The following is a 23613-nucleotide window of genomic DNA, read 5'->3' on the forward strand; positions in this document are numbered from 1 at the left end:
GAGTGTGACAGGTGTGTTTGTGTACACTGTGGGAGTGACAGGGGAGTTGTGAATACTGTGGGTGTTATGGAGGTATTGTGTATCCTGTAGGTGTGACAGAGGATTTGTGTACACTGTGGGAGTGACAGGGGAGTTGTGAATACTGTGGGTGTTATGGAGGTATTGTGTACCCTGTAGGTGTGACAGAGGATTTGTGTACACTGTGGGAGTGACAGGGGAGTTGTGAATACTGTGGGTGTTATGGAGGTATTGTGTACCCTGTAGGTGTGACAGAGGATTTGTGTACACTGTGGGTGTGACAGGGGTGTTGTGAATACTGTGGGTGTTATGGAGGTATTGTGTACCCTGTAGGTATGACAGAGGATTTGTGTACATTGTGGGTGTGACAGAGGATTTGTGTACACTGTGGGTGTGACAGGCATGATTGTGTACAGTATAGGTGTGACAGGAGTGCTTGTGCACACTGTGGGTGAAGGGAGTAATTGTCTATACAGTGTTTGTGTGATGGGAGCGAATCTGTTCACTGTGGGTGTGTCAGGAGTGTTAGGGTAGCCTGTGTATGGTGGGAGGAGATGTGTACACTGTCGTGTGATGGAAGGGATTGTCTACCCTGTGAGTGTGACGAGAGGAGAAGGACTGTGTACACTGTTGCTGTGACATGAAGAATTGGGAGGGGCTGTGTACACTTTGAGTGTGACAGTTGTGATTATGTACACTGTGTGTGATGGGTATGACTGCGCATACTGGGTGTGACGGGAGGGATTGTGCACACTGTGGGTGTGACACAAGGGGCTGTGTACACTGTGGGTGTGACGGGAGCGATCGTGCATACTGTAGCTATGATGGGAAGGGTTGTGTGATGCATGAGGGGTAAGTCACAAAGTGATACTCTACCTCCTTCTGGGCAGCTGTTTACTATGGCCTGTACGACTGTAGAGCAACGAGTTACATAGTCTTCGTACGTTTCTGATGGAACCAGGCTGGTGATTGGAACATGTACCCTGTGGACACACACACAAGGTGGCTGAGAGACCACAACAGGCAGAGGAGTCTGTAACTAGAGCTCAAAGGTGTATAGTGAGTGAGGTGAAATTGAAAAGAGATGTGAGGGTGAGTTGTTTTCCCCACACTGAGGGTGGAGGTATCTGGAACGAGGTTGTTAAGATGATTAAACGCTGTTTGGACAGTTACTTGGATAGGAATGACTTAGAGTAACAGAATTGATGCAACCCAGACGTACTCGTGTAGATAGGCACGCAAGATAACAGGAACTTGACAAGCTGAATGGCCTTTGCTGTGCCAGTCTGTCGAAAGTGCTCACAGATACACAGGGCCTTATGTGCTTGGATGACTGTCACAGAGAGTGTAAATGTGAAAACTGTATATTCAAAGCCATGCAGACAGTGTATTCCTGAATCCAACCCCTATGGCTCCTCTTGGAAACAGGTTATTGAGTCCGGCACAACTCTCCGGGTCAAAAGGCCTGTTGCTGTGTTCTATGTTATCCTCAGATCTCAGCCCTACCTTCTCCCCCTCATTCTAAACCATTGCCCTCATGTTTTAGAGACCTCTGTTACCATGTACTCTACCCAATCTACACTCTGTCTCAACTATTACAGAGTAATTCCGATCTGCTGGCTTGGGAGCGTTGAGGAACGGCAAATGGTGTTTAATCAAGTTATGTGGGTGGACAAGTCAAACCAGGACAGGATTTACGTAGGAGCTCGGGGATTATTGTAGAAGAGAGGGAACTTCCTCCCTCTCTCCTCCCACTCATCCTCCCATCAATCTGTACAACCCCTCCTCCTGAATTCCACCACTCCCCCTCCCCTCACTCTCCCCATCACACTCACCCTTACTTTCCCCATCACACTCCCCCTCAGTCTCCCCGTCATACTCCCCCTCCCCTCACTTTCTGCAGCACACTCCCCCTCACTCTCCGTCACACTCCCCTCACTCTCCCTGTCACACTCCCCTTCACATTCCCCTCCCCTCACTCTCCCTGTCACACTCACCCCTCACTTTCCACATCACACTCCCCCTCACTCTCCGTCACACAAACCCTCCCCTCACTTTCTACATCACACTCCCCCTCGCTCTCCCTGTCACACTCCCTCTCACTCTCCCTGTCACACTCACCCCTCACTTTCCACATCACACTCCCCCTCGCTCTCCCTGTCACATTCACCCCTCACTTTCCACATCACACTCCCCCTCACTCTCCGTCACACATACCCTCCCCTCACTTTCTACATCACACTCCCCCTCGCTCTCCCTGTCACACTCCCTCTCACTCTCCCTGTCACACTCACCCCTCACTTTCCACATCACACTCCCCCTCGCTCTCCCTGTCACACTCACCCCTCACTTTCCACATCACACTCCCCCTCACTCTCCCTGTCACACTCACCCCTCACTTTCCACATCACACTCCCCCTCACTCTCCCTGTCACACATACCCTCCCCTCACTTTCTACATCACACTCCCCCTCGCTCTCCCTGTCACACTCCCCTCACTCTCCCTGTCACACTCACCCCTCACTTTCCACATCACACTCCCCCTCACTCTCCCTGTCACACTCACCCCTCACTTTCCACATCACACTCCCCCTCACTCTCCGTCTCACAAACCCTCCCCTCACTTTCTACATCACACTCCCCCTCACTCTCCCTGTCACACTCACCCCTCACTTTCCACATCACACTCCCCCTCACTCTCCCTGTCACACTCACCCCTCACTTTCCACATCACACTCCCCCTCACTCTCCCTGTCACACATACCCTCCCCTCACTTTCTACATCACACTCCCCCTCGCTCTCCCTGTCACACTCCCTCTCACTCTCCCTGTCACACTCACCCCTCACTTTCCACATCACACTCCCCCTCGCTCTCCCTGTCACATTCACCCCTCACTTTCCACATCACACTCCCCCTCACTCTCCGTCACACATACCCTCCCCTCACTTTCTACATCACACTCCCCCTCGCTCTCCCTGTCACACTCCCTCTCACTCTCCCTGTCACACTCACCCCTCACTTTCCACATCACACTCCCCCTCGCTCTCCCTGTCACACTCACCCCTCACTTTCCACATCACACTCCCCCTCACTCTCCCTGTCACACTCACCCCTCACTTTCCACATCACACTCCCCCTCACTCTCCCTGTCACACATACCCTCCCCTCACTTTCTACATCACACTCCCCCTCGCTCTCCCTGTCACACTCCCCTCACTCTCCCTGTCACACTCACCCCTCACTTTCCACATCACACTCCCCCTCACTCTCCCTGTCACACTCACCCCTCACTTTCCACATCACACTCCCCCTCACTCTCCGTCTCACAAACCCTCCCCTCACTTTCTACATCACACTCCCCCTCACTCTCCCTGTCACACTCACCCCTCACTTTCCACATCACACTCCCCCTCACTCTCCCTGTCACACTCACCCCTCACTTTCCACATCACACTCCCCCTCACTCTCCCTGTCACACTCACCCCTCACTTTCCACATCACACTCCCCCTCACTCTCCCTGTCACACATACCCTCCCCTCACTTTCTACATCACACTCCCCCTCGCTCTCCCTGTCACACTCCCCTCACTCTCCCTGTCACACTCACCCCTCACTTTCCACATCACACTCCCCCTCACTCTCCCTGTCACACTCACCCCTCACTTTCCACATCACACTCCCCCTCACTCTCCCTGTCACACATACCCTCCCCTCACTTTCTACATCACACTCCCCCTCGCTCTCCCTGTCACATTCCCCTCACTCTCCCTGTCACACTCACCCCTCACTTTCCACATCACACTCCCCCTCACTCTCCCCGTCACACTCACCCCTCACTTTCCACATCACACTCCCCCTCACTCTCCCTGTCACACTCACCCCTCACTTTCCACATCACACTCCCCCTCGCTCTCCCCGTCACACTCCCCTCACTCTCCCTGTCACACTCACCCCTCACTTTCCACATCACACTCCCCCTCACTCTCCCTGTCACACTCCCCCCTCACTTTCCACATCACACTCCCCCTCGCTCTCCCCGTCACACTCCCCTCACTCTCCCTGTCACACTCACCCCTCACTTTCCACATCACACTCCCCCTCGCTCTCCCCGTCACACTCCCCCTCACTTTCCACATCACACTCCCCCTCGCTCTCCCCGTCACACTCCCCCTCACTTTCCACATCACACTCCCCCTCGCTCTCCCTGTCACACTCCCCCTCGCTCTCCCCGTCACACTCCCCCTCGCTCTCCCCGTCACACTCCCCCTCGCTCTCCCCGTCACACTCCCCCTCGCTCTCCCCGTCACACTCCCCCTCGCTCTCCCCGTCACACTCCCCCTCGCTCTCCCCGTCACACTCCCCCTCACTTTCCACATCACACTCCCCCCTCACTTTCCACATCACACTCCCCCTCACTCTCCCTGTCACACTCCCCCCTCACTTTCCACATCACACTCCCCCTCGCTCTCCCCGTCACACTCACCCCTCACTCTCCCTGTCACACTCACCCCTCACTTTCCACATCACACTCCCCCCCGCTCTCCCTGTCACACTCCCCTCCCCTCACTCTCCCTGTCACACTCACCCCTCACTTTCCACATCACACTCCCCTCACTCTCCCCGTCACACTCACCCCTCACTCTCCGTCACACATACCCTCCCCTCACTTTCTACGTCTCACTCCCCCTCGCTCTCCCTGTCACACTCCCCTCCCCTCACTCTCCCTGTCACACTCCCCCTCACACTCCCTGTCACACTCATCCTCCCCTCACTTTCCACATCACATTTCCCCCTCACTCTCCCTGTCGCACTCCCCCTCACTCTCCCTGTCGCACTCACCCTCCCCTCACTTTCTGCATCACACTCCCCCTCGCTCTCCCTGTCACACTCCCCCTCGCTCTCCCTGTCACACTCCCCCTCGCTCTCCCTGTCACACTCCCCCTCGCTCTCCCTGTCACACTCCCCCTCACTCTCCCCATCACACTCCCCCTCACTCTCCCCATCACACTCCCCCTCACTCTCCCCATCACACTCCCCTCGGAGTGGGGTGATACGCTGACCCACCGCGGGGGGGGGGTGATACGCTGACCCACCGCGGGGGGGGGGGGGTGATACGCTGACCCACCGCGGGGGGGGGGGTGATACGCTGACCCACCGCGGGGGGGGGGGGTGATACGCTGACCCACCGCGGTGGGGGGGGGGGTGATACACTGACCCACCGCGGGGGGGGGAGTGATACACTGACCCACCGCGGGGGGGGGAGTGATACACTGACCCACCGCGGGGGGGGGGAGTGATACACTGACCCACCGCGGGGGGGGGAGTGATACACTGACCCACCGCGGGGGGGGGAGTGACCCACCGCGGGGGGGGAGTGATACACTGACCCACCGCGGGGGGGGAGTGATACACTGACCCACCGCGGGGGGGGAGTGATACACTGACCCACCGCGGGGGGGGGGGTGATACACTGACCCACCGCGGAGGGGGGGTGATACACTGACCCACCGCGGAGGGGGGGTGATACACTGACCCACCGCGGAGGGGGGGTGATACACTGACCCACCGCGGAGGGGGGGTGATACACTGACCCACCGCGGAGGGGGGGTGATACACTGACCCACCGCGGAGGGGGGGTGATACACTGACTGCCCACCTGTAACTCCCATCCACCGAGTATCCGGCTGCCTTGAGTTCTGCAACTGACATGAAGTTTGGGATCGATTTTGCTGCCTCCCACTTGGTCCATTCGAAGAGTCCCGGCTCTACGCGGATTTCCAGCTGGGGGTTTGGCTGCAGACCTGGAGTGGGGATGTGGTCATTAGTGGAGTATACAGTCCATAAGAACATAACATAAGAAATCGGAGCAGGAGTAGGCCATCTGGCCCATCGAGCCTGTTCTGCCATTCAATAAGATCATGGCTGATCTGGACATGGACTCGTCTCCACCTTTTTTTTTGAACTCTGTGTTACATATAACAATCACACCACGTAAATAGGCCATCTCGGCCCTCCTAGTCCGTGCCAAACTCTTAATCTCACCTAGTCCCACCTACCCGCACTCAGCCCATAACCCTCCACTCCTTTCCTGTCCATATACCTATCCAATTTTACCTTAAATGACACAACTGGCCTCTACTACTTCTACAGGAAGCTCATTCCACACAGCTATCACTTTCCGAGTAAAGAAATACCCCCTCGTGTTTCCTTTAAACTTCTGCCCCCTAACTCTCAAATCATGTCCTTTCGTTTGAATCTCCCCTACTCTCAGTGGAAACAGCCTATTCACATCAACTCTATCTATCCCTCTCAAAATTTTAAATACCTCAATCAAATCCCCCCCTCAACCTTCTACGCTCCAATGAATAGAGACCTAACTTGTTCAACCTTTCTCTGTAACTTAAGTGCTGAAACCCAGGTAACATCCTAGTAAATTGTCTCTGCACTCTCTCTAATTTATTGATATCTTTCCTATAATTCGGTGACCAGAACTGCACACAATATTCTAAATTTGGCCTTACCAATGCCTTGTACAATTTTAACATTACATTCCAACTTCTGTACTCAATGCTTTGATTTATAAAGGCCAGCGTTCCAAAAGCCTTCTTCACCACCCTATCTACAGGAGACTCCACCTTCAGGGAACTATGCACAGTTATTCCTAGATCTCTCTGTTCCTCTGCATTCCTCAATGCCCTACCATTTACCCTGTATGTTCTATCTGGATTATTCCTGCCAAAATGTAGAACCTCACACTTCTCAGCATTAAACTCCATCTGCCAACGTTCAGCCCATTCTTCTAACTGGCATAAATCTCCCTGCAAGCTTTGAAAACCCACCTCATTATCCACAACACCTCCTACCTTAGTATCATCGGCATACTTACTAATCCAATTTACCACCCCATCATCCAGATCATGTATATTACAAACAACATTGGGCCCAAAACATATCCCTGAGGCACCCCGCTAGTCACCGGCCTCCATCCCGATAAACAATTATCCACCACTACTCTCTGGCATCTCCCATCTAGCCACTGTTGAATCCATTTTATTACTCCAGCATTAATACCTAACGACTGAACCTTCTTAACTAACCTTCCATGTGGAACTTTGTCAAAGGCTTTGCTGAAGTCCACATAGACTACATCCACTGCCTTACCCTCGTCAACATTCCTTGTAACTTCTTCAAAAAATTCAATAAGGTTTGTCAAACATGACCTTCCGCGCACAAATCCATGCTGGCTACTCCTAATCAGATCCTGTCTATCCAGATAATTATTAATACTATCTCTAAGAATACTTTCCATTAATTTACCCACCACTGATGTCAAACTGACAGGTTTATAATTGCTAGGCTTACTTCTAGAACCCTTTTTAAACAATGGAACCACATGAGCAATACGCCAATCCTCCGGCACAATCCCCGTTTCTAATGACATCTTAAAGATCTCCGTTAGAGCTCCTGCTAGTTCTACACAAACTTCCCTCAAGGTCCTGGGGAATATCCTGTCAGGACCCGGAGGTTTATCCACTTTTAAATTTCTTAAAAGCGCCAGTACTTCCACCTCTTTAATTGTCATATGTTCCATAACTTCCTTACTTGTTTCCCACACCTTACACAATTCAATATCCTTCTCCTTAGTGAATACCGAAGAGAAGAAATCGTTCAAAATCTCTCCCATCTCCCTGGCTCCACACATAGCTGACCACTCTGATTCTCTAAGGGGCCAATTTTATCCCTCACTACCCGCTTGCTTTTAATATAACTGTAGAAACCTTTCGGATTTACTTTCACCTTATTTGCCAAACCAACTTCGTATCTTCTTTTAGCTTTTCTAATCTCTTTCTTAAGATTCCTTTTACATTCTTTATATTCCTCGAGCAATTCCTTTACTCCATGTTGCCTATATCTATTGTAGACGTCCCTCTTTTTCCGAACCAAATTTCTAATATCCCTTGAAAACCATGGTGCTTTCAAACCTTTAACCTTTCCTTTCAACCTAACAGGAACATAAAGATTCTGTACCCTCATAATTTCACCCTTAAATGACCTCCATTTCTCTATTACATCCTTCCCATAAAACAACTTGACCCAATCCACTCTCTCTAAATCCCTTTGCATCTCCTCAAAGTTAGCCTTTCTCCAATCAAAAATCTCAACTCTAGGTCCAGTCCTGTCCTTCTCCATAATTATATTGAAGCTAATGCTATTGTGATCACTGGACCCGAAGTGCTCCCCAACACATACATCTGTCAGCTGACCTATCGCATTCCCTAACAGGAGATCCAACACTGCCCCATCTCTAGTCAGTACTTGTATGTATTGTTGCAAAAAACTATCCTGCACACATTTCACAAACTCTAAACCATCCAGCCCTTTTACAGAATGAGCTTCCCAGTCTACGTGTGGAAAATTAAAATCTCCCACAATCACCACCTTGTGTTTACTACAAATATCTGCCATCTGCTTACACATTTGCTCTTCCAACTCACGCTCCCCATTAAATGGCCTATAATACACTCCTATCAGTGTTACTACACCCTTCCCATTCCTCAATTCCACCCAAATAGTCTCCCTAGAGGAGCTCTCTAATCTATCCTTCCAAAGCACCGCCATAAGATTTTCTCGGACAAGCAATGCAACACCTCCTCCTCTGGCCCCTCCTACTCTATCACACCTGAAGCAAATAAATCCAGGAATATTTAGTTGCCAATCACACCCTTCCTGCAACCATGTTTCACTAATAGCTACAACATCATAATTCCAGGTATCAATCCACGCTTTAAGCTCATCCACCTTTCTTACAATGCTCCTAGCATTAAAATAGATACATTTAAGATACTCTCCACCCCCTCCTCTCTTTTCATCCCTAACAATGCATTCAAATTTATTATCCTTTTCTTTCTTCTCCCCTACATCTTCGGGCTGAGCACATTCCTTCTCCATCACCTGCCTTTCCTCCCTCACACACTGTCTATTTACTTGCTCTACTGGTGAACTAACCTCCTCTCCCATGATTTCCTCAAAATGATTCCCACCCCCCCATCTTACTAGTTTAAAGCACCTAACTGCCTTTTCCCCATAACCCTTAATTCCCCTACTACTCCCCCAAATCTTGAGGCTATGTCCCCTAGTTCTAGTCTCACTTACCAGTGGAAACAACTTTCCTGCCTCTATCTATCTACCCCTTTCATAATTTTATATGTTTCTATATGATCTCCTCCCAGGCAACTCAATCTCCCCTCATCTCTGGAATCAACCTGGTGAACCTCCTCTGCACCGCCTCCAAAGCCAGTATATCCTTCCTCAAGTAAGGAGACCAGAACTGTACACAGTACTCCAGGTGCGGCCTCACCAGTACCCTGTATAGTTGCAGCATAACCTCCCTCCTCTTAAATTCAATCCCTCTAGCAATGAAGGCCAACATTCCATTTGGCTTCTTGACAGCCTGCTGCACCTGCAAACCAACTTTTTGTGATTCATGCACAAGCACTCCCCAGTCCCTCTGCACAGCAGCATAGCATACTGCAATTTTTTACCATTTAAATAATAATCTGATCTTCCATTTTCATTCAAAGTGGATGACCTCACATTTACCAACATTGTACTCCATCTGCCAGACCCTTGCCCACTCACTTAACCTATCTATGTATTTCTGCAGATGCTCCATATCTTCTGCCCCATTTGCTTTTCCGCTCAATTTAGTATCATCAGCAAATTTAGATCACTACACTCAGGCCCTATTCCAGGTTGCTTATGTATATTGTGAACAGTTGTGGGCCCAGCACCGACCCCTGCAGCACACCACTCACCACTGTTTGTCAACTAGAGTAACACCCATGTATCCCAACTCTCTGCATTACAGACTCTTCCTAATCCTGCAGCATGACTTTAGCCAGAGGGTCTTGGATTTATGGAATTTTTTGCCACAAACAGCTGTGGAGGCCCGATCATTGAGGGTGTTTAAGGAGGAGATTGATAGGTATCTAATTAGTCAGGGTATCAAGGGATATGGGGAAAAAGCCAGAAACTGGAACTAGATGGGAGAATAGTTTAGCTCATGGTGGTGTGGTGGAGCAGACTCGATGGGTCGAATGGCCTACTTCTGCTCCTTTGTCTTGTGATGTTGCAGGTCTGTTCTGACTGGGACAGGGCTCTGTGGGGAGCCGGGGTTCAGCCCATGAGGACCAGGGGATACAGAAACAGACTGAGCTTTTCTGCCTCCCCCACACTCAGCTAAACAAAGCCCTCATAAATACGCCAACAGGGTTGCTTGATTGTGTGTCGGTGAGTTCACAGAGATTGCTGGTGTTGTGGATAACATAGAAGATTGCCAAAGGATGCAGTGGGATAGAAATCAGGTGGACCGTCAGCAGATGGAGTTTAGGTTGAGTGTGAGATGACGCACCTTGGGAGGTCTAACATAAAGCTACAGTACTATGTTTAAGAACGATCTCGGTCTGAAGCATCGACTGTTTACAAATGTGGATTGGGACAGGCAAAGGTGTATTTGCTAAGTGCAAGACCTTCAAAATTTTGAGATTAGAAACTTTGTGCATTCCTATCAGAGTAAAAGGTATGGATCACAGATATAGGAAACCTTGGTTTTTGAGTGATACTGAGGTCATGGTTAAGAAAAGAAAGGTGTTACTTAGAAGGTATGGGAAGGTAGGAATAAATGAGGTACTTGTGGAGTATAAGAAGTGCAAGAGAGCAGGGTACATAGATGAGTGGGGTACGGAGGGATCTGGTCCAGGGTGCAGGTCAATGGGGCCAGACAGATTAATAATTTGATGCAGGTGAGATAAGCCAGCTGGTGGTGTAGTGGCATCTGCAATGGACTTTGAGGCGAGTGGTCCTGGGTCTGAATCCGGCCAGCTGCTCGCACGCTTTCCATTCGTGCTCGGTTGAGCATTGACCTAGCAATTCAGCCTTGTAAGTAACAAGACAAATGCTAAAAAATGCAAGGCTCCTGCCCGATGTGCACAAGGTGTGGAAAGAAACAACACAGACGAGATAAGCCAACGGGCCTGCTTCTGTACTGTTGTGTTCTATGACTAAAAGTATAACAAAGGACAAAATTGATCCTCTTGATGATCAGCATGGAGCCAGAAGAGATGGGAGTGATCTTAGGTGGATTTTTTTGCAGCTGTTTTTACTCAGGAGATGGACTGAGTCTGTAGAAGTGATGCAAAACAGCAGTGAGGTCATCAACCCTATACAGATTACAGAGGAGGTGTTGCTGTCTTGAGGCAAATTAGGGTGGATAAATCTCCAAGTGTTCTTCAGACTGTGGGAGGATAGTGCAAGGGCTGCAGCAGAGTTCTTTAAATCATCCTTAGAGACGGGTGAGGTACTGGAGAACTGGAGGATAGCTAATATTGTTTTGCTATTTAAAGAAGGCTCTAGAAATAAACCAGGAAATTATAGGCTGGTGAGCCTTACGTCAGTAGTGGGAAAGTTCTTGGAAGATTTTCTGAGAGACAGGACATATAAGTATTTGGATAGACAGGGACTGATTAGGGATAATCAGCATGGCATTGTGTATGGTAGGTTGTGTCTAACTGATCTCTAGAGTTTTTCAAAGAAGTTATCATGGAAGTTGATGAAGGCAAGACAGTGGACGTTGTCTACCTGGACTTTAGCAAGACATTTGACAAGGTTCCGCATGGGAGGTTGGACAAAAAGGTTCAGTCATTTGGCATTCACTTTGGATTAGACACTGGCTTTGCAGTAAATGGTTGTCTCTCTGAGTGGAGCCTGTGACTAGTGGAGAGCTGCTGGGTTCGGTGCTGGCTCGTTGCTGTTTGTCGTCTATAACAATAATCTAGATGATAATATGGTTAACTGGATCAGCAAATTTGCAGATGACACCAAGATTGGGGATGTAGTGGACAGTGAGGGTAGGATCTGAACCAGCTGAAAAATGGCAGATGGCATTTAATACAGTCAATTGTGAGTGTTGCACTTCGGAAGGACCAACCGAGCTAGGACTTACACAGTGAACAGTAGGGTAGTGAGGAGTGTGGTAGAACAAAGGGATCTGGAAATACAGATCCATGGATCAAGTGACAACACAAGTAGATAGGTTTGTAAAGAGAGCTTTTGGCACATTGCCTTTATAGATCAAAGTATTGAGTACAGGATGTTATGTTAAAGTTGTACAAGGCCTAATTTGGAGTATGATGAGCAATTATAGGTAACTACATATAGGAAAGATGTAAACAAGGTTGAAAGAGTACAGAGAAAATTCACAAGGATGTTGCTGGGACTGGAGGACCGGAGTTATGGGGAAGGGTTAAATAGGACAGGACTTTATTCCCTGAAGCGTAGGAGAATGAGGAGAGATTTGATAAACAAAATTATGCGTGTATAGATTGGGTAACTGTAAGCAGGCTTTTTCCACTGAGGTTGGGTGAGACTACAACTAGAGGTCATGGGTTAAGGGTGAAAAGAGAAGTTTAAGGGGAACCTTCTCATTGGAGGTTCACAAGGATGATTTGGGAATGAAAGGGTTGTCATACTTTGATGGCTCTGGGTCTGTACTTACTGGAATTTAGAAGGATGGGTGGGTATCTCATTAAAACCTTTCAACTGTTGAAAGGCCTAGTAAACGTGGCAAGGATGTTTCTGATGGTGGGAGTCTAGATCAAGAGGGCACAGCCTCAGGATAGAGGATCATCCATTTAAAACAGCGATGTGGAGAAATTTCTTTAGCTAGAGAGTGGTGAATTTGTGGAATTTATTACCGCAGGCAGCTGCAGAGACCAGGTTGTTGGGTGTATTTAAGGCAGAGCTTGGTAGGCTCTTGACTGGACATGGCATTAAAGGTTATGAGGAGAAAGCCGGGGAGTGGGTCTGAGGAGAGGTTAAACATAGAATCAGCCATCATTAAATGGTGGAGCAGACTTGATGGGCCAAATGGCCTAATTGTACTCACATATCTTATGGTCTTGTGGGAACATGAGGGTGTTCTCTTTTCTCTCAGAGGGTGGTGAGAGTGTGGAATGAGCTGCCAGCACAAGTGGTGGATGCAACTTCGATTTCAACGTTGACGAGGTTTGGTTAGGTACATGGATGGGAACTACATGGAGAGATATTACCCAGGTGCAGGCTGTGAGACTGGGCAGTTTAAATGGCTCTGCACAGATGATGAGCCAAAGGGCCTGTCACTGGGCTGCAGGTTTATCACTCGATTGAGTTCAAGCATTGGGAAGTTAATCTTGCGGCCTCGTACACTGTAGTCAGACTTCATCTGGAGTATTGCAGACATTCTGGTTGCTCCATTATAGGAAGGATGTCGAGCCAGCACACTGCCCGGATTAGAGAGAATGAGCTATAGTGAGAAGTTGGACTAACTGTCTTCTCCAGAGCTGCGGTGACTGAGGAGAGATCTGATAGAGGTTTATATAATTACCGGGCAGCACCAAGGTGGTTAGCACAACTCTTTACCAGTGACTCGGGTTCAATTCCCACCATTGCCTGTAAGGAGTTTATAAATTTTCTCGAGACTGCGTGGGTCTCCTCCCAAAGTCCAAAGGCATTGCTGTTGGTAGGTGAATTGGTCACCGTAATTTGTCCCGTGACCTGGCTAGGATTAAATTGGGGTTTGTTGGGAGGCATAGATCAAAGGGCCGGATGGGCTGTTCTACACTGTGTCTCTACAAACAAACCAATAATGTGTATGAACAGAGTACACAGCCGGTGTTTGGGGTTAGTGAAGTGCGTTTGGGTGGGAGGGGTGAGATGGATTGGCATGGGCTGGGCAGGGGTAGGTCAGGTTGGTTTGGGTGATATGGGATGGAGTGGGTGGGTAGGGTTTGTGAGATGGGGTAGGTGGTTAGGGTGTGTGAGATGGGATGGGGTAGGTGGCTAGGGTGTGTGAGATGGGATGGGGTAGGTGGCTAGGGTGTGTGAGATGGGATGGGGTAGGTGGCTAGGGTGTGTGAGATGGGATGGGGTAGGTGGCTAGGGTGTGTGAGATGGGATGGGGTAGGTGGCTAGGGTGTGTGAGATGGGATGGGGTAGGTGGCTAGGGTGTGTGAGATGGGATGGGGTAGGTGGCTAGGGTGTGTGAGATGGGATGGGGTAGGTGGCTAGGGTGTGTGAGATGGGATGGGGTAGGTGGCTAGGGTGTGTGAGATGGGATGGGGTAGGTGGCTAGGGTGTGTGAGATGGGATGGGGTAAGTGGCTAGGGTGTGCGAGGTGGGGCGGGTGGGTAGGGTAGGGTGTGCGAGATGGGGCGGGTGGGTAGGGTAGGGTGTGCGAGGTGGGGCGGGTGGGTAGAGTAGGGTGTGCGAGGTGGGGCGGGTGGGTAGGGTAGGGTGTGCGAGGTGGGGCGGGTGGGTAGGGTAGGGTGTGCGAGGTGGGGCGGGTGGGTAGGGTAGGGTGTGCGAGGTGGGGCGGGTGGGTAGGGTAGGGTGTGCGAGGTGGGGCGGGTGGGTAGGGTCGGGTGTGCGAGATGGGGCGGGTGGGTAGGGTAGGGTGTGCGAGATGGGGCGGGTGGGTAGGGTAGGGTGTGCGAGATGGGGCGGGTGGGTAGGGTAGGGTGTGCGAGATGGGGCGGGTGGGTAGGGTAGGGTGTGCGAGATGGGGCGGGTGGGTAGGGTGTGCGAGATGGGGCGGGTGGGTAGGGTGTGCGAGATGGGGCGGGTGGGTAGGGTGTGCGAGGTGGGGCGGGTGGGTAGGGTAGGGTGTGCGAGGTGGGGCGGGTGGGTAGGGTAGGGTGTGCGAGGTGGGGCGGGTGGGTAGGGTAGGGTGTGCGAGGTGGGGCGGGTGGGTAGGGTAGGGTGTGCGAGGTGGGGCGGGTGGGTAGGGTAGGGTGTGCGAGGTGGGGCGGGTGGGTAGGGTAGGGTGTGCGAGGTGGGGCGGGTGGGTAGGGTAGGGTGTGCGGGGTGGGGCGGGTGGGTAGGGTAGGGTGTGCGAGGTGGGGCGGGTGGGTAGGGTAGGGTGTGCGGGGTGGGGCGGGTGGGTAGGGTAGGGTGTGCGAGCTGGGGTGGGTAGGGTAGGGTGTGCGAGGTGGGGCGGGTGGGTGGGTAGGGTGTGCGAGGTGGGGCGGGTGGGTGGGGTAGGGTGTGCGAGGTGGGGCGGGTGGGTAGGGTAGGGTGTGCGAGGTGGGGCGGGTGGGTAGGGTAGGGTGTGCGAGGTGGGGCGGGTGGGTAGGGTGTGCGAGGTGGGGCGGGTGGGTAGGGTAGGGTGTGCGAGGTGGGGCGGGTGGGTAGGGTAGGGTGTGCGAGGTGGGGCGGGTGGGTAGGGTAGGGTGTGCGAGGTGGGGCGGGTGGGTAGGGTAGGGTGTGCGAGGTGGGGCGGGTGGGTAGGGTAGGGTGTGCGAGGTGGGGCGGGTGGGTAGGGTAGGGTGTGCGAGGTGGGGCGGGTGGGTAGGGTAGGGTGTGCGAGATGGGGCGGGTGGGTAGGGTGTGCGAGATGGGGCGGGTGGGTAGGGTGTGCGAGGTGGGTCGGGTGTGCGAGGTGGGTCGGGTGTGCGAGGTGGGTCGGGTGTGCGAGGTGGGTCGGGTGTGCGAGGTGGGTCGGGTGTGCGAGGTGGGTCGGGTGTGCGAGGTGGGTCGGGTGTGCGAGGTGGGTCGGGTGTGCGAGGTGGGTCGGGTGTGCGAGGTGGGACGGGTGTGCGAGGTGGGACGGGTGTGCGAGGTGGGACGGGTGTGCGAGGTGGGACGGGTGTGCGAGGTGGGGCGGGTGGGTGGGTAGGGTGTGCGAGGTGGGGCGGGTGGGTGGGTAGGGTGTGCGAGATGGGGCGGGTGGGTAGGGTAGGGTGTGCGAGATGGGGCGGGTGGGTAGGGTAGGGTGTGCGAGATGGGGCGGGTGGGTAGGGTGTGCGAGATGGGACGGGTGGGTAGGGTGTGCGAGATGGGGTGGGTGGGTAGGGTCGGGTGTGCGAGGTGGGGCGGGTGGGTAGGGTGTGCGAGGTGGGGCGGGTGGGTAGGGTAGGGTGTGCGAGGTGGGGCGGGTGGGTAGGGTGTGCGAGATGGGGCGGGTGGGTAGGGTGTGCGAGATGGGGCGGGTGGGTAGGGTGTGCGAGATGGGGCGGGTGGGTAGGGTGTGCGAGATGGGGTGGGTAGGGTAGGGTGTGCGAGATGGGGCGGGTGGGTAGGGTAGGGTGTGCGAGATGGGGCGGGTGGGTAGGGTAGGGTGTGCGAGATGGGGCGGGTGGGTAGGGTGTGCGAGATGGGACGGGTGGGTAGGGTAGGGTGTGCGAGATGGGGTGGGTGGGTAGGGTCGGGTGTGCGAGGTGGGGCGGGTGGGTGGGTAGGGTCGGGTGTGCGAGGTGGGGCGGGTGGGTAGGGTAGGGTGTGCGAGGTGGGGCGGGTGGGTAGGGTAGGGTGTGCGAGATGGGGCGGGTGGGTAGGGTGTGCGAGGTGGGGCGGGTGGGTAGGGTAGGGTGTGCGAGGTGGGGCGGGTGGGTAGGGTGTGCGAGGTGGGGCGGGTGGGTAGGGTGTGCGAGGTGGGGCGGGTGGGTAGGGTAGGGTGTGCGAGGTGGGGCGGGTGGGTAGGGTAGGGTGTGCGAGGTGGGGCGGGTGGGTAGGGTAGGGTGTGCGAGGTGGGGCGGGTGGGTAGGGTAGGGTGTGCGAGGTGGGGCGGGTGGGTAGGGTAGGGTGTGCGAGGTGGGGCGGGTGGGTAGGGTAGGGTGTGCGAGGTGGGACGGGTGGGTAGGGTAGGGTGTGCGAGGTGGGGCGGGTGGGTAGGGTGTGCAAGATGGGGCGGGTGGGTAGGGTAGGGTGTGCGAGGTGGGGCGGGTGGGTAGGGTAGGGTGTGCGAGGTGGGGCGGGTGGGTGGGGTAGGGTGTGCGAGATGGGGCGGGTGGGTAGGGTGTGCGAGGTGGGGCGGGTGGGTAGGGTGTGCGAGGTGGGGCGGGTGGGTAGGGTAGGGTGTGCGAGGTGGGGCGGGTGGGTAGGGTAGGGTGTGCGAGATGGGGCGGGTGGGTAGGGTGTGCGAGGTGGGGCGGGTGGGTAGGGTGTGCGAGGTGGGGCGGGTGGGTAGGGTAGGGTGTGCGAGGTGGGGCGGGTGGGTAGGGTAGGGTGTGCGAGATGGGGCGGGTGGGTAGGGTGTGCGAGATGGGGCGGGTGGGTCGGGTGTGCGAGGTGGGGCGGGTGGGTAGGGTGTGCGAGATGGGGCGGGTGGGTAGGGTGTGCGAGATGGGGCGGGTGGGTCGGGTGTGCGAGGTGGGGCGGGTGGGTAGGGTGTGCGAGATGGGGCGGGTGGGTAGGGTGTGCGAGGTGGGGCGGGTGGGTAGTGTAGGGTGTGCGAGATGGGGCGGGTGGGTAGGGTAGGGTGTGCGAGATGGGGCGGGTGGGTAGGGTAGGGTGTGCGAGATGGGGCGGGTGGGTAGGGTAGGGTGTGCGAGATGGGGTGGGTAGGGTGTGCGAGATGGGGTGGGTAGGGTAGGGTGTGCGAGGTGGGGCGGGTGGGTAGGGTAGGGTGTGCGAGATGGGGCGGGTGGGTAGGGTAGGGTGTGCGAGATGGGGCGGGTGGGTAGGGTAGGGTGTGCAGGGTGGGGCGGGTGGGTAGGGTAGGGTGTGCGAGATGGGGCGGGTGGGTCGGGTGTGCGAGGTGGGGCGGGTGGGTAGGGTGTGCGAGATGGGGCGGGTGGGTCGGGTGTGCGAGGTGGGGCGGGTGGGTAGGGTGTGCGAGATGGGGCGGGTGGGTCGGGTAGGGTGTGCGAGATGGGGCGGGTGGGTCGGGTAGGGTGTGCGAGATGGGGCGGGTGGGTAGGGTGTGCGAGGTGGGGCGGGTGGGTAGGGTGTGCGAGGTGGGGCGGGTGGGTAGGGTAGGGTGTGCGAGGTGGGGCGGGTGGGTAGGGTAGGGTGTGCGAGGTGGGGCGGGTGGGTAGGGTGTGCGAGATGGGGCGGGTGGGTAGGGTGTGCGAGATGGGGCGGGTGGGTAGGGTGTGCGAGATGGGGCGGGAGGGTAGGATGTGTGAGATGGGGTGGGATGGGTGGGTAGGGTAGGTTGTGTGAGATGGGGTGGGATGGGTGGGTAGGGTGTGCGAGATGGGGCGGGTGGGTCGGGTAGGGTGTGCGAGATGGGGCGGGTAGGGTAGGGTGTGCGAGATGGGGCGGGTGGGTCGGGTAGGGTGTGCGAGATGGGGCGGGTGGGTCGGGTGTGCGAGATGGGGTGGGTGGGTAGGGTGTGCGAGATGGGGCGGGTGGGTCGGGTGTGCGAGATGGGGCGGGTGGGTCGGGTGTGCGAGATGGGGCGGGTGGGTCGGGTGTGCGAGATGGGGCGGGTGGGTCGGGTGTGCGAGATGGGGCGGGTGGGTCGGGTGTGCGAGATGGGGCGGGTGGGTCGGGTGTGCGAGATGGGGCGGGTGGGTCGGGTGTGCGAGATGGGGCGGGTGGGTCGGGTGTGCGAGATGGGGCGGGTGGGTCGGGTGTGCGAGATGGGGCGGGTGGGTCGGGTGTGCGAGATGGGGTGGGTAGGGTGTGCGAGATGGGGTGGGTGGGTCGGGTGTGCGAGATGGGGCGGGTGGGTAGGGTGTGCGAGATGGGGCGGGTGGGTCGGGTGTGCGAGATGGGGCGGGTGGGTCGGGTGTGCGAGATGGGGCGGGTGGGTAGGGTGTGCGAGATGGGGCGGGTGGGTAGGGTGTGCGAGATGGGGCGGGTGGGTAGGGTGTGCGAGATGGGGCGGGTGGGTAGGGTGTGCGAGATGGGGCGGGTGGGTAGGGTGTGCGAGATGGGGCGGGTGGGTCGGGTGTGCGAGATGGGGCGGGTGGGTCGGGTGTGCGAGATGGGGCGGGTGGGTAGGGTGTGCGAGATGGGGCGGGTGGGTAGGGTGTGCGAGATGGGGCGGGTGGGTAGGGTGTGCGAGATGGGGCGGGTGGGTAGGGTGTGCGAGATGGGGTGGGTAGGGTAGGGTGTGCGAGATGGGGCGGGTGGGTAGGGTGTGCGAGATGGGGCGGGTGGGTCGGGTGTGCGAAATGGGGCGGGTGGGTCGGGTGTGCGAGATGGGGCGGGTGGGTCGGGTAGGGTGTGCGAGATGGGGCGGGTGGGTCGGGTGTGCGAGATGGGGCGGGTGGGTCGGGTGTGCGAGATGGGGTAGGAGGGTAGGTTGTGTGAGATGGGGTGGGATGGGTGGGTAGGGTAGGTTGTGTGAGATGGGGTGGGATGGGTGGGTAGGGTAAGGTGTATGAGATGTGGTAGGTGGTTAGGGTGTGCGAGATGGGGCGGGCGGGTAGGGTGTGCGAGATGGGGCGGGTGGGTAGGGTCGGGTGTGCGAGGTGGGGCGGGTGGGTAGGGTGTGCGAGATGGGGCGGGTGGGTAGGGTAGGGTGTGCGAGGTGGGGCGGGTGGGTAGGGTGTGCGAGATGGGGCGGGTGGGTAGGGTGTGCGAGGTGGGGCGGGTGGGTAGGGTGTGCGAGATGGGGCGGGTGGGTAGGGTGTGCGAGATGGGGTGGGTAGGGTCGGGTGTGCGAGATGGGGCGGGTGGGTAGGGTGTGCGAGATGGGGCGGGTGGGTAGGGTAGGGTGTGCGAGATGGGGCGGGTGGGTAGGGTGTGCGAGATGGGACGGGTGGGTAGGGTAGGGTGTGCGAGATGGGGTGGGTGGGTAGGGTCGGGTGTGCGAGGTGGGGCGGGTGGGTGGGTAGGGTCGGGTGTGCGAGGTGGGGCGGGTGGGTAGGGTAGGGTGTGCGAGATGGGGCGGGTGGGTAGGGTGTGCGAGGTGGGGCGGGTGGGTAGGGTAGGGTGTGCGAGGTGGGGCGGGTGGGTAGGGTAGGGTGTGCGAGGTGGGGCGGGTGGGTAGGGTGTGCGAGGTGGGGCGGGTGGGTAGGGTGTGCGAGGTGGGGCGGGTGGGTAGGGTGTGCGAGGTGGGGCGGGTGGGTAGGGTGTGCGAGGTGGGGCGGGTGGGTAGGGTAGGGTGTGCGAGGTGGGGCGGGTGGGTAGGGTAGGGTGTGCGAGGTGGGGCGGGTGGGTAGGGTAGGGTGTGCGAGATGGGGCGGGTGGGTAGGGTGTGCGAGGTGGGGCGGGTGGGTAGGGTGTGCAAGATGGGGCGGGTGGGTAGGGTAGGGTGTGCGAGGTGGGGCGGGTGGGTAGGGTAGGGTGTGCGAGGTGGGGCGGGTGGGTGGGGTAGGGTGTGCGAGGTGGGGCGGGTGGGTGGGGTAGGGTGTGCGAGATGGGGCGGGTGGGTAGGGTGTGCGAGATGGGGCGGGTGGGTAGGGTGTGCGAGATGGGGCGGGTGGGTAGGGTGTGTGAGGTGGGGCGGGTGGGTAGGGTGTGCGAGATGGGGCGGGTGGGTCGGGTGTGCGAGGTGGGGCGGGTGGGTAGGGTGTGCGAGGTGGGGCGGGTGGGTCGGGTGTGCGAGGTGGGGCGGGTGGGTCGGGTGTGCGAGATGGGGCGGGTGGGTCGAGTGTGAGAGGTGGGGCGGGTGGGTAGGGTAGGGTGTGCGAGATGGGGCGGGTGGGTAGGGTGTGCGAGGTGGGGCGGGTGGGTAGGGTGTGCGAGGTGGGGCGGGTGGGTAGGGTAGGGTGTGCGAGGTGGGGCGGGTGGGTAGGGTAGGGTGTGCGAGGTGGGGCGGGTGGGTAGGGTAGGGTGTGCGAGATGGGGCGGGTGGGTAGGGTGTGCGAGATGGGGCGGGTGGGTAGGGTGTGCGAGATGGGGCGGGTGGGTAGGGTGTGCGAGGTGGGGCGGGTGGGTAGTGTAGGGTGTGCGAGATGGAGCGGGTGGGTAGGGTAGGGTGTGCGAGATGGGGCGGGTGGGTAGGGTAGGGTGTGCGAGATGGGGCGGGTGGGTAGGGTAGGGTGTGCGAGATGGGGTGGGTAGGGTGTGCGAGATGGGGTGGGTGGGTAGGGTGTGCGAGATGGGGCGGGTGGGTAGGGTAGGGTGTGCGAGATGGAGCGGGTGGGTAGGGTAGGGTGTGCGAGATGGGGCGGGTGGGTAGGGTAGGGTGTGCGAGATGGGGCGGGTGGGTAGGGTAGGGTGTGCGAGATGGGGTGGGTAGGGTGTGCGAGATGGGGTGGGTAGGGTAGGGTGTGCGAGATGGGGCGGGTGGGTAGGGTAGGGTGTGCGAGATGGGGCGGGTGGGTAGGGTAGGGTGTGCAGGGTGGGGCGGGTGGGTAGGGTAGGGTGTGCGAGATGGGGCGGGTGGGTAGGGTGTGCGAGATGGGGCGGGTGGGTCGGGTGTGCGAGGTGGGGCGGGTGGGTAGGGTGTGCGAGATGGGGCGGGTGGGTCGGGTGTGCGAGGTGGGGCGGGTGGGTAGGGTGTGCGAGATGGGGCGGGTGGGTCGGGTAGGGTGTGCGAGATGGGGCGGGTGGGTAGGGTGTGCGTGGTGGGGCGGGTGGGTAGGGTGTGCGAGGTGGGGCGGGTGGGTAGGGTAGGGTGTGCGAGGTGGGGCGGGTGGGTAGGGTAGGGTGTGCGAGGTGGGGCGGGTGGGTAGGGTGTGCGAGATGGGGCGGGTGGGTAGGGTGTGCGAGATGGGGCGGGTGGGTAGGGTGTGCGAGATGGGGCGGGTGGGTAGGGTGTGCGAGATGGGGCGGGAGGGTAGGATGTGTGAGATGGGGTGGGATGGGTGGGTAGGGTAGGTTGTGTGAGATGGGGTGGGATGGGTGGGTAGGGTGTGCGAGATGGGGCGGGTGGGTCGGGTAGGGTGTGCGAGAGGGGGCGGGTGGGTGGGTAGGGTGTGCGAGATGGGGCGGGTAGGGTAGGGTGTGCGAGATGGGGCGGGTGGGTCGGGTAGGGTGTGCGAGATGGGGCGGGTGGGTCGGGTGTGCGAGATGGGGCGGGTGGGTCGGGTGTGCGAGATGGGGCGGGTGGGTCGGGTGTGCGAGATGGGGCGGGTGGGTCGGGTGTGCGAGATGGGGCGGGTGGGTCGGGTGTGCGAGATGGGGCGGGTGGGTCGGGTGTGCGAGATGGGGCGGGTGGGTCGGGTGTGCGAGATGGGGCGGGTGGGTCGGGTGTGCGAGATGGGGCGGGTGGGTCGGGTGTGCGAGATGGGGCGGGTGGGTAGGGTCGGGTGTGCGAGATGGGGCGGGTGGGTAGGGTAGGGTGTGCGAGGTGGGGCGGGTGGGTAGGGTAGGGTGTGCGAGATGGGGCGGGTGGGTCGGGTGTGCGAGATGGGGCGGGTGGGTCGGGTGTGCGAGATGGGGCGGGTGGGTAGGGTGTGCGAGATGGGGCGGGTGGGTCGGGTGTGCGAGATGGGGCGGGTGGGTCGGGTGTGCGAGATGGGGCGGGTGGGTAGGGTGTGCGAGATGGGGCGGGTGGGTAGGGTGTGCGAGATGGGGCGGGTGGGTAGGGTGTGCGAGATGGGGCGGGTGGGTAGGGTGTGCGAGATGGGGCGGGTGGGTCGGGTGTGCGAGATGGGGCGGGTGGGTCGGGTGTGCGAGATGGGGCGGGTGGGTAGGGTGTGCGAGATGGGGCGGGTGGGTAGGGTGTGCGAGATGGGGCGGGTGGGTAGGGTGTGCGAGATGGGGCGGGTGGGTAGGGTGTGCGAGATGGGGCGGGTGGGTAGGGTGTGCGAGATGGGGTGGGTAGGGTAGGGTGTGCGAGATGGGGCGGGTGGGTAGGGTGTGCGAGATGGGGCGGGTGGGTCGGGTGTGCGAAATGGGGCGGGTGGGTCGGGTGTGCGAGATGGGGCGGGTGGGTCGGGTAGGGTGTGCGAGATGGGGCGGGTGGGTCGGGTGTGCGAGATGGGGCGGGTGGGTCGGGTGTGCGAGATGGGGTAGGAGGGTAGGTTGTGTGAGATGGGGTGGGATGGGTGGGTAGGGTAGGTTGTGTGAGATGGGGTGGGATGGGTGGGTAGGGTAAGGTGTATGAGATGTGGTAGGTGGTTAGGGTGTGCGAGATGGGGCGGGCGGGTAGGGTGTGCGAGATGGGGCGGGTGGGTCGGGTGTGCGAGATGGGGCGGGTGGGTCGGGTGTGCGAGATGGGGTGTGTGGGTCGGGTGTGCGAGATGGGGCGGGTGGGTAGGGTGTGCGAGATGGGGCGGGTGGGTAGGGTGTGCGAGATGGGGCGGGTGGGTAGGGTGTGCGAGATGGGGCGGGTGGGTAGGGTAGGGTGTGCGAGATGGGGCGGGTGGGTAGGGTGTGCGAGATGGGGCGGGTGGGTAGGGTGTGCGAGATGGGGCGGGTGGGTAGGGTAGGGTGTGCGAGATGGGGCGGGTGGGTAGGGTAGGGTGTGCGAGATGGGGCGGGTGGGTAGGGTAGGGTGTGCGAGATGGGGCGGGTGGGTAGGGTAGGGTGTGCGAGATGGGGCGGGTGGGTAGGGTAGGGTGTGCGAGATGGGGTGGGTAGGGTAGGGTGTGCGAGATGGGGCGGGTGGGTCGGGTAGGGTGTGCGAGATGGGGCGGGTGGGTAGGGTGTGCGAGATGGGGCGGGTGGGTAGGGTAGGGTGTGTGAGGTGGGGCAGGTGGGTAGGGTGTGCGAGATGTGGCGGGTGGGTAGGGTGTGCGAGATGGGGCGGGTGGGTAGGGTGTGCGAGATGGGGCGGGTGGGTAGGGTAGGGTGTGTGAGGTGGGGCGGGTGGGTAGGGTAGGGTGTGCGAGATGGGGCGGGTGGGTAGGGTAGGGTGTGTGAGGTGGGGCAGGTGGGTAGGGTGTGCGAGATGGGGCGGGTGGGTAGGGTAGGGTGTGCGAGGTGGGGCGGGTAG

General features: G+C 58.0%; 1 protein-coding gene across 1 annotated transcript in view; it reads right to left on the bottom strand.

Moving 5' to 3' along the window:
- LOC132386974 (ubiquitin-associated and SH3 domain-containing protein A-like) overlaps positions 1-23613 on the bottom strand; it is an 82421-nt gene that overhangs the window by 5987 nt on the left and 52821 nt on the right. The window contains 2 exon segments of the mRNA XM_059959334.1: positions 895-1001; positions 5677-5821. Of these exon segments, the coding sequence (XP_059815317.1) occupies positions 895-1001; positions 5677-5821 (252 nt within the window).

This window comes from Hypanus sabinus, unplaced genomic scaffold (assembly GCF_030144855.1).
Source record: "Hypanus sabinus isolate sHypSab1 unplaced genomic scaffold, sHypSab1.hap1 scaffold_1447, whole genome shotgun sequence".
Taxonomy (NCBI): domain Eukaryota; kingdom Metazoa; phylum Chordata; class Chondrichthyes; order Myliobatiformes; family Dasyatidae; genus Hypanus; species Hypanus sabinus.